The following is an 11,747-nucleotide window of genomic DNA, read 5'->3' on the forward strand; positions in this document are numbered from 1 at the left end:
GCTTGGAAAGTTCCAGGAAATGATGTCATGGCTTTAGAAGCTTCTGATAGGCTAATTGACATCATTTGAGTCAATTGGAGGTGTACCTGTGGATGTATTTCAAGGCCTACCTTCAAACTCAGTGCCTCTTTGCTTGACATCATGGGAAAATCAAAAGAAATCAGCCAAGACCTCAGAAAAGAAATTGTAGACCTCCACAAGTCTGGTTCATCCTTGGGAGCAATTTCCAAATGCCTGAAGGTACCACATTCATCTGTACAAACAATAGTACGCAAGTATAAACACCATGGGACCACGCAGCCTTCATACCGCTCAGGAAGGAGACGCGTTCTGTCTCCTAGAGATGAACATACTTTGGTGCGAAAAGTGCAAATCAATCCCAGAACAACAGCAAAGGACCTTGTGAAGATGCTGGAGGGAACAGGTACAAAAGTATCTATATCCACAGTAAAACGAGTCCTATATTGACATAACCTGAAAGGCCGCTTAGCAAGGAAGAAGCTACTGCTCCAAAAAGGCCATAAAAAAGCCAGACTACGGTTTGCAACTGCACATGGGGACAAAGATCGTACCTTTTGGAGAAATGTCCTCTAGTCTGATGAAACAAAAATAGAACTGTTTGGCCATAATGCCCATCGTTATGTTTGGAGGAAAAAGGGGGCACTTGCAAGCCAAAGAACACCATCCCAACCGTGAAGCACGGGGTGGCAGCATCATAGTGTGAGGGTCCTTTGCTGCAGGAGCGACTGGTGCACTTCACAAAATAGATGGCATCATGAGGAAGGAACATTATGTGGATATATTGAAGCAACATCTCAAGACATCAGTCAGGACGTTAAAGCTTGGTCGCAAATGGGTCTTCTAAATGGACAATGACCCCAAGCATACTTCCAAAGATGTGGCAAAATGGCTTAAGGACAACAAAGTCAAGGTATTGGAGTGGCCATCACAAAGCCCTGACCTCTATCCTATAGAAAATTTGTGGGCAGAACTGAAAAAGCGTGTGTGAGCAAGGAGGCCTACAAACCTGACTCAGTTACACCAGCTCTGTCAGGAGGAATGGGCCAAAATTCACCCCACTTATTGTGGGAAGCTTGTGGAAGGCTACCCGAAATGTTTGACCCAAGTTAAACAATTTAAAGGCAATGCTACCAAATACTAATTGAGTATATGTAAACTTCTGACCCACTGGGAATGTGATGAAAGAAATAAAAGCTGAAATAAATCATTCTCTCTACTATTATTCAGACATTTCACATTCTTAAAATAAAGTGGTGATCCTAACTGACCTAAAACAGGGATTTTTTACTAGGATTAAATGTCAGGAATTGTGAAAACTGAGTTTAAATGTATTTAGCTAAGGTGTATGTAAACTTCCGACTTCAACTGTAGCTCTGCATCAGTGGGAGTGTACTGTTGCCTTGGAGGCTGTGAGAGAAGTGGGTGTACCCATGCTAGTTGTTAGTGACCAGGGCTTGTAAGAATTGGAGTGTAGTGAATTAATACAATGGGAGAGGAGAGGTACCAAAACCTGGAGCATCAACACCGCTTTAAGTGTCCCTCCAGCTACAAAATAAAATAATGTTTTGTTCTCTTTTCAACAACCATGCCATCGCAGTTGTTATTATTTAAGTCACTACTAAGCTTTTCAACACTAACACAACACATCTGAGCTATCTTTGTTGCAGGTGCATGGGATCAATTGAATAAGATGAGAAAAATGAAGAAACCCGCACACTGCTCTTAATAGTATCACTGCTCTTTAATAAGCTTTACGTATCGGCCTCAAGGCCTTCGTCAGAGCTTTTGGGAGTCAAAATAAATAATTAGCTCCCTTATGTAGACATAGTTCCACCCACATCCGTTCCATGCATCGAATGGGGTTGGAGTCGAGGGAAAATAAGTAAGTGTTACCAAATATAACAATGTGCATTTCATAAATTTTCTAATAAAGTGTGTACATAAAGCGTATTAAACACGTATTAAAAACTGTAAAACCACATAGTGCGTATCGATTTGTGTTCTGTCTTATCTATAAATCAGAGTGGCTGAAAGTATGGGGATGACTGCAGTCTAGATTGAGGAGAGGAAGGAGTCAGTGGACTGTACAAAGAAATACGCTGCGCTCCAGACAGTTTCCTAGGTGACCCCATTGCAATTACATTATACATTCCTACAGTAGCCAAAGGAATGTTTCCGCCTGGTGTCAACGGACACGGGGGCATTGTTTGTGGAACTAATGTGATAAAACAGAGTGAAATCGGATCACATCAAAATAAGCCCAGCTGTAAATAAGCACAACTCTACGACGTGCCTTGTAAAACATAACTCAAGAATATCACAAACCAGGAAAGCTATGAAGAAGAATGTATCGTTGTTTCTGCTGTATTGTTGGAGTTATGTCACATTTATGAATACTCAAACAATGACGCTCCGGGCTATCTATTCTATACTGCCCATTGTTCATAGTAGTGCATAATAGGAATGAATGCCAATAGAATGCCGCCTAACGCCTGTTTATCTCAATATGCTAAACAGCGGGGCTATTGTACAGTTACACAAAGGCTCTGGTTGGCTGTAGACAGTATGGAGAACTGCTTCCCCCGTGACTAGCGCTATTCCTAAAAAAAACATGTTTGCCTTATACTGTTGGCAGCTACTCATGTTCAATGGCTTCTTGTTAGTGGTTTGCAGCACACACACAGCTCTCATTCAATGCATGTTGCTACAACAACAAATAACCAAACTGGCCCTAGCACTTATCAAACAATGGATTCCAATTAATTTGCTGAAATAGCCATTAAAATGAATTGGACAAGTCATCGGTTCAGGTCGGCTCTGTAACAATGAGCTGTATAACAATGTAATTTCCAAATACAATGAGTTTGTATTTACATAGTTTGCGTGGTGTATAAATTGTGTCTCCCGCCCACATTGGCTCAAGCTGTCATTATTGATACAGCAAATCCTTCAAACGTAATTCAGTGATAATATATCCCATATTAATTCCCAAGAAACAAACAACCATAATGCCTTTCAGCACACAACATGGTTCAAGAGAATCTTTGGAGGCACAGCCGCAGGAAGTAGTTTGGGGTGGGGTGCTGCGATTTTCTTTGCAGACACAAGGGATGCAGAAAAAAAATTATCGCCCGCACTAAAGACGTCTTTATCGGTCCACTAATACAGGACTAGTAAAGGCCCAGTGCACTTCTTTTGTGAATTTTTTTAAACTAAAATGTATTTGAGTGTTTACCAGCTTTTGTAACTTGAGTCTGATAACTATCTGTACAAAAAAGTTAATCTGATAATACTTGTGGAATATAAAAATACTTGCTTGATATAGCTTACGTTTTCTAGTTTCTTGAAATACTTTGCAAATGCAACTTATTTCTATGTGAAAACTGAAATGGTCTATTCATTCCTTTTCCATTTTAGTAGACACTCTTATTCAGAGCAACTTACAGTAGTGAATGCATACATTCTCATACTTTTTCGTACTGGTCCCCCCGTGGGAATCAACCCCACAACCCTAGCATTGCAAGCGCCATGGCTCTACGAACTGAGCCACATCATCACAAACCACTTGACGTCTCAATGTACTCAATTACTGTATTGTGCATAGTTTTTCTTCATGGTGATGGAAAGTGTACAGGTACAAACCTAGATGACCAGCCTATGTACAATACAGTAATGTACATTTACATTAAGTGGTTTGTAAGGACGGTCAATTAAGTGGTTGTTTTCCATGTTATTTGATCAAGAAAAATATTTAATTTGATGTGGATCTGTGTCTTTGCACCTTTTTTATTTTATCCCCTTTTTCTCCCCAATTTCGTGATATCCAATTGCGATCCAATTACGATCGTCTTATCGCTGCAAGTCCCCAACGGGCTCAGGAGAGGCGAAGGTCGAGTCATGCAACCTTCGAAACATGACCCGCCAAACCCTGCTTCTTAACACCCGCCCGCTTAACCTGGAAGCTAGCCGTACCAATGTGTTGGAGGAAACACCATTCAACTGACTAGAGCTAGAGCGCGATGAGCCAAGTAAAGCCCCCCCGGGCCAATCCCTCCCCTAACCCGGACGACGCTGGGCCAATTGTGCACCGCCCTAATTGGGACTGCCTGTCACGGCCAATTGCGACACAGCCTGGGATCGAACCCGGGTCTGTAGAGACCACTGCGCCACTCGGGAGGCCCCAACTTTGCACCTTTTGATGTAAATGTTTGAGGACAGGGTGACAATCGCAGAGAAAGGGACAGGGCAACAACTCTTACAATTCCAACTATTGAATCCTGCAAGATACTGTTCTTAATTATACAACTACCTTTTTTGCCCACGCTACAGACGTCTATATCGGTCCGCTAATACTAGTAAAGGCCCAGTGCACTACTTCTGTTAAACAATCTTCTCTTTTTTTTTTTATTAATATTTTTTTTATTCTGATTTTTCAGCACCCCTACTTCCAGCAGCTATGGTTTGGAGGAGTTGAAAATTGTACTGCAAGCGGACTAACATACAATTTCACACTGCCAGTGTCAATTACTGACCTTAAAAGTAATAACACCCAAAATTATATCACCCAAAGGAAGGCTTAATTTCAACAGTTAGTGTCCTAGAAAAAAATCCCCACATTTATATATGACTCAGCCCCTCTCACACTTCCCCAGGAGGAGGCGGCATTACGGTCACTCTGTTTACCTTGGAAAAAGCTTGTTTCCGCCTACCATCCCCATTTCTCATGCATGAAATCCTTTAATAGACTTAACCAAATGGGGAAAATAATAGAATACCCCAAGAGAATTAAATGTGAATAGATAGATAGATAGATAGATAGATAAGATAGATAGATAGATAGATAGATAGATAGATAAGATAGATAAGATAGATAGATAGATAGATAGATAGATAGATAGATAGATAGATAGATAGATAGATAGATAGATAGATAGATAGATAGATAGATAGATACACACATGGTCCTGAGGGTAGCGCTGCTAAGCCATGTGCTTATCTGTCATGCCTCGGCAGTTAACTTATGGGGCTAATCGAGCAACTGCAGTTCCAGACCTCACCTGTGGGGCGGCGATATTCAGCGCGGGGTTGGTCAGTTCAAATTTCTCCTGTGATTTCTCCCTTGCAAGACGTGCTGCTTCTTTCACTTCCTTGAACTGGTCTGAAAACTATGGAAGAAAAAGTGAAACGTAAGTATTAGAGTAATTAGTCAACGAGTATGCATTAGAAATGTGTTTCTTCTGAATTTTCAACCGTCTATAACACCAGTGGTGACTAACCTGCTGAAGCTGTTGCTCGGTGGCAAAGCCCAGGCCATACACGGTGTTGGCGCGGCTGTCAGCCCACTGGCCAAACTTCTGGGAGGTTTTGGTGAAGGTCATGTTGGGGGTAATGGTGCTGTTGATGATGGCCTGTGATGGATGGCAGAGTCCGTGGCATAAATCAACTGCTTATTTCTAATCAACAAAGCAACAAAGGAAAACTTAACACATCACTGCTTGATTCTGCCACCTTGCCTGGGGCCTACTGATAATAAATTCACAAAGAAAAACAACATTACCAACACATCAGACAAAGGCATTATTGTCTGAAATGTACTAAATTGCAGATGTGTGAAAAGCTCACCATTTCCCTTTTTACTCCATCAACCCATTCAGTGAGCGAGAGCATATACATTCTCATTGAGTAAGGACATCCACTCACTCTAGTACTGACAAAAACCTAAGCAAAATAATAATATAATGGTGCTGACTACCATTGAAGCACCCTTTGTAGGACAAGTATAGGGCGGCAGGACTATAAATGTTACATGCTCATTAGTCGAGAGCTGGCCAGCTCCCCTATAATGTGTGTGTGTGTGTGTGTGTGTGTGTGTGTGTGTGTGTGTGTTGGGAAGCAGCCAAAGGTACAGCTAACTACCCTCTACCAGAAATGACACAGCAGGTCCTTACTAATGGTGTTACTCAACGGGGACTCTGCTGTTCAATCATACTGCATCAAAGGCAATCTCAACAATGAGGACCATGTTGCTAAGAGAGAGCCAGTGGGGTTCATATCTCACCTTGGTGCCCCCCACACTGATGATACGGTACACACTCCGATTGGCATCGTAGAAGAAGGAGACAGTGACGGCATGCTTGCTGGCGGGAAGCCAGTTCCTCTTGGTGGCCGGGTCTATCTGGAAGACGTGCGCTCTGGCACTGAAGATGGGTTGTTCCCTTCAGTGGAGAAACACACAATGTTATTTAGCAACACAGCCCTGTCACTCACTGACATTCTCTTCCAAGACAAGGAGGTGAAATGGAGGACGTATGCATGTTTCATTTACATGATTCCATTGCTGCCACTCAAGCTGCGGGAGGTGAGCCCCTTTTTGGGATTCACACTCGGATTCATTTTGAGCCCTGGAAATGGCTTTCTTTCAAATGAGCCATCCACAATGCATTAACAAATTAAAGGGCAAACTACGTAATATTGTTTTTTAAAATAAAAATAGTTCTGAAAAGAAAATGTTCTGCAGAGGCACATATTGCTCAGACATTCCCATCTTTTAAATGGATGGTATTTCATATTTTTTGATAAAGCCTGTGGGTATTGTTGTGGGTTTAGGTTAGGAAAAACCTAATGTAGCAGGCGTAAAATAAATGCCTGAAGCTAGATCCCCTGCCTATTGGTCTTGGCGAGAAGAAAAAAACTGCTGGGGAAGGTTCTCTTCTGCACTGTTCAACCAATCCAGTAAATGCGGAGGAGTTAAGATGTACAGTGAGGGAAAAAAGTATTTGATCCCCTGCTGATTTTGTACGTTTGCCCACTGACAAAGACATGATCAGTCTATAATTTTAATGGTAGGTTTATTTGAACAGTGAGATACAGAATAACAACAAAGAAATCCAGAAAAACGCATGTCAAAAATGTTATAAATTGATTTGCATTTTAATGGAGCACTCTATTAAAGGGAGTGCTCCTAATCTCAGTTTGTTACCTGTATAAAAGTTTGCTTCTGTGGACAGGTGTCTTTTATACAGGTAACAATCAATCAATCAGATTCCAAACTCTCCACCATGGCCAAGACCAAAGCGCTCTCCAAGGATGTCAGGGACAAGATTGTAGACCTACACAAGGCTGGAATGGGCTACAAGACCATCGCCAAGCAGCTTGGTGAGAAGGTGACAACAGTTGGTGCGATTATTCGCAAATGGAAGAAACTCAAAGGAGCTGTCAATCTCCCTCGGCCTGGGGCTCCATGCAAGATCTCACCTTGTGGAGTTGCAATGATCATGAGAATGGTGAGGAATCAGCCCAGAGCTACACGGGAGGATCTTGTCAATGATCTCAGGCAGCTGGGACCATAGTCACCAAGAAAACAATTGGTAACACACTACGCCGTGAAGGACTGAAATCCTGCTGCGCCCGCAAGGTCCCCCTGCTCAAGAAAGCACATATACAGGGCCGTCTGAAGTTTGCCAGTGAACATCTGAATGATTCAGAGGAGAACTGGGTGAAAGTGTTGTGGTCAGATGAGACCAAAATTGAGCTCTTTGGCATCAACTCAACTCGCCGTGTTTGGAGGAGGAGGAATGCTGCCTATGACCCCAAGAACACCATCCCCACCGTCAAACATGGAGGTGGAAACATTATGCTTTGGGGGTGTTTTTCTGCTAAGAGGACAGGACAACTTCACCGCATCAAAGGGACGATGGACGTCGCCATGTACCATCAAATCTTGACTGAGAACCTCCTTTCCCTCAGCCAGGGCACTGAAAATGGGTGGGGATGGGTATTCCAGCATGACAATGACCCAAAACACACGGCCAAGGCAACAAAGGAGTGGCTCAAGAAGAAGCACATTAAGGTCCTGGAGTGGCCTAGCCAGTCTCCAGACCTTAATCCCATAGAAAATCTGTGGAGGGAGCTGAAGGTTCGAGTTGCCAAACGTCAGGCTCGAAACCTTAATGACTTGGAGAAGATCTGCAAAGAGGAGTGGGACAAAATCCCTCCTGAGATGTGTGTAAACCTGGTGGCCAACTACAAGAAACGTCTGACCTCTGTGATTGCCAACAAGGGTTTTGCCACCAAGTACTGAGTCATGTTTTGCAGAGGGGTCAAATACTTATTTCCCTCATTAAAATGCAAATCATTTATAACATTTTTGACATTTTTGATTTTGTTGTTGTTATTCTGTCTCTCACTGTTCAAATAAACCCACCATTAAAATTATAGACTGATCATGTCTTTGTCAGTGGGCAAACGTACAAAATCAGCAGGGGATCAAATACTTTTTTCCCCTCACTGTAGTGTTGCCTTGTTAACGTCCAAAATAGGAAGTCACGCCACAGGCTCACTTTCCATTTCCCCTGAAAACTGGAACATTGGTTTTTGGAGACTCGACAGAGGCTAGGTTAGGGATGGAAAAGCGCTTTCAGTGTAAACTTAAACGACTAAAACCAGATATGTATATGTCCAAAAGATAATGGACATATTCACTCAGTGGCCAGTTTATTAGGCACACCACACCATTCACGAAAATGGTTCGCTCCTACAGACAGTGAGTCACATGGCCGTGGCTTGCTCTGTAAAGCAGGCAGACAGGCATTGAGGCATTCAGTTACTGTTTGATTGAACGTTAGAATGGGCAAAACGAGTGACCTAAGTGACTTTGAGAGTGGTATGATTGTCCGTGCCAGGCGCGCCGGTTCCAGTATCTCAGAAATGGCCGGCCTCCTGAGCTTTTCACATACGACAAACAAAAAAACATCCAGTCAGTGGTAGTCCTGTAGGTGAAAAAAGCTTGTTGATGAGAGGCCGATACTAGATGGGTGTACCTAATATTTTTCTTATCATATAATCTTTGAGAACTAACAATCACCAAAATAAAAGCTAGACAAGGGAAAATTGAAAATTCCAAAAACAATGAATTTAGCAGTATAGATTGTGTTATTATGTTTGAGCAAAATAACACAGCATTATTCATGGCAAAATGCTTAACATTTCAGGAAATTAGCTTTAAAACTGAAAACAGGAGCGAGCTTGGGAAACCTTGCTCTAATTGAAGTTCGCTAACCCCACCCCAGAATTTTGGCCAACCAATCTCAGCGCTCCAATGGATAGCAACACGTTTGAAACACATGAAAGCCAGTGGGTAAAAATTAGTTTTCTTTAAAAAATAAATAGTTTAAATGGTTAAATAATTGAACAGTGCACCAGTGGTACTTGCTACTGTGATTCCTGAAATGAAGAGCCTATTGGAGTATTTTCTAATCAAAAATGATCCTTTAGTTTTTTTTTACATTGATTGCTAGCTCAGCTGGTTAGCTAGCGCTCAGTCTCATTGACCACTCAAAATGAGGATTCTATCACGGAAGCAAATCAATTGTACTCAAATTTCTCACAGAGGTTACTCCAGAGCAAGTTTGGACTCTGTGCTATGGACAGACATGATACATTACAAACACAAGAAAAAAATAAAAAATAAAATCTGTGGTGTGCTGTACTACATTCACTCCTTACAGCAATGACATTAAAAACATTTTTAGAAAAACCCTCCTTACAGCTCTGACATTAAAAACATTATTAGACAACACTGGCATATATTGCAAACTGTGGGCACTGATGTGTTTCATGAACTTCCCCTGTTCATTCATTCTAGGTCCCGCAGCCTAATGCCTTGATCACACCAACAGCATCATTGCGTTTTGGTACACCAGAAGTACATTCATTTCCAATGGAACACTACGTTTGCCTTGCAGCATTGTGTTTGCAGCATTGTGTTGCAGAGGCAGTTGCAGTGCATTCTGTGTGGTGCATACGTTGGATTTATCGAAAGTATGCGTAATGCCTCGATCACACCTACAGCGTATTTGCGCAAAATGGTAAGCATCATCATCTGCATATGTGTGCAACAAAAGTTCAACATTCACATTCTGCTACCATTTCTGTCAAGCCGTCTACGCATAGTTTGACACATTCGTTCGATGTTCGATAAATCCAACGTATTCACCACACAGAACGCACTGCAACTGCCTCTGCAATGCAATGCTGCAAAGCAAACGCAACGTTCCATTGGAAATGAATGTACTTCTGGTGTACCAAAATGCAATGACGCTGTCGGTGTGATCGAGGCGTAATGGACATGCTGGTGCGCGCAGACACTTATGACCTAACGAAATCTCCTAAGGAACATTTGGATGATGCCCATGGTTTCTTCCCGTCGCAATTGTGTGGCCTGTACAGGTATTTCAAAAGTCCAACACCTTCAGATCGTTCATTACAAATAAAGAATACACCATCAATAGATTCATTACCTGTGGAACTAACAATGTAGTGCATCTATGCACATCCACGCGGCTTGCAATACACTGGTATTACGCGCAGGCAACTACGGTTACACATCAACGAGCATCGCTGTTCCATCTGAAGTGTTTTTCGGTTGTAGCATTGTGTTTAGTTGGTTAAGGTTCCACACGTAATTTTCTTAACCCATCTAGTGACTAAATGCCAGCATAGGTTTCAAGTATCATGCTAGCTAGTCTTGGGTGTTAGCCTGGGAGAAGTTACAGGAGAGACAAGGGGGACGGAAGTGGAATAAAATAAAATAAACGTTTAAGCAGAGGCCATTGTCTCCTCTAGTTCATATTGATTTTATAATGTTTGCAAAATATCAACAAGTGACCATGTTTGAAAATTATATGACATCATTAGAATTATGCCTTAATCAATTGACTTCCTGGATGAGCTTCTCACAAGCTTTTAACAACAGGTTAGTGGTAAAAACATTTTTTTATCTTGTTGATTCTGGGGGTCAATTACCTTATGTCAAGCCATGATGAGTTTGCCGTTTGTGAGGAGAATAAAGAAGTTTATTCTATCAAGACATGAGGAGCGTGCATGACAAGGACAGCTGGAGCGCACCTGATTGGTCGGGCTAAGCATGAATAGTCTCTGAAAATTGTGAAAAACATCTACTAAATTCCCATTAAAGTGAGATGAGAAAACGATGGTTAATATAGCTATTATGTGATCCATTTTAGTGTGATTAATATTGTAAGGCAAAATACTGTGGTTGCGCAACATTGCGACGTTGACACATGGTTCATTTTCATAAACTTAGAAAATATAACATGAATTATTCCAATCGACACAAATGTGAAATCATGGCTGATATTACATTTTTTGGAAGTAACAAGCATTACAAACCAAAAACATGGAGTTAAGACAGATATTGTGCACTTCTCGCCAGCTGTTACTTCCCTCCCAAGGCTGTGTTATTCCCGCCCCGCCGGTAGGTACAAAAATAACGTTGCGGTAGTTCTGTTCTCTGTCTATTTAATTAAAACTAATTTACCCAACAAATGAAATTACAGTTGCTAATGGTAGGGGACAGGTGTGGAAATGTGGAAACATAATTCTTTGGGGATGCTTTTCTGCAAAGGGGACAGGACGACTGCACCGTATTGAGGGGAGGATGGATGGAGCCATGTATCGCGATATCTTGGCCAACAACCTCCTTCCCTCAGTAAGAGCATTGAAGATGGGTCGTGGCTGGGTCTTCCAGCATGACAACGACCCGAAACACACAGCCATCTCAAGGTCCTGGAGTGGCCTAGCCAGTCTCCAGACCTGAACCCAATAGACAATCTTTGGAGGGAGCTGAAAGTCCGTATTGCCCAGCGACAGTCCCGAAACCTGAAGGATCTGGAGAAGGTATGGAGGAGTGGGCCAAAATCCCTGCT

At 42.1% G+C, this 11,747-nt stretch overlaps 1 protein-coding gene across 1 annotated transcript in view; it reads right to left on the reverse strand.

Annotated features, from left to right (window-relative positions):
* homer3b (homer scaffold protein 3b) overlaps positions 1-11,747 on the reverse strand; it is a 58,888-nt gene that overhangs the window by 31,809 nt on the left and 15,332 nt on the right. Inside the window, exons 2-4 of the mRNA XM_045205348.1 lie at positions 6,080-6,236; positions 5,298-5,429; positions 5,079-5,186 (exon numbers count right to left, since the gene is read on the reverse strand). Of these exons, the coding sequence (XP_045061283.1) occupies positions 5,079-5,186; positions 5,298-5,429; positions 6,080-6,236 (397 nt within the window). The remainder of the gene's footprint in view (positions 1-5,078; positions 5,187-5,297; positions 5,430-6,079; positions 6,237-11,747) is intronic.

Source organism: Coregonus clupeaformis, chromosome 20 (genome assembly GCF_020615455.1).
Source record: "Coregonus clupeaformis isolate EN_2021a chromosome 20, ASM2061545v1, whole genome shotgun sequence".
In the NCBI taxonomy this organism is placed as follows: Eukaryota; Metazoa; Chordata; class Actinopteri; order Salmoniformes; family Salmonidae; genus Coregonus; species Coregonus clupeaformis.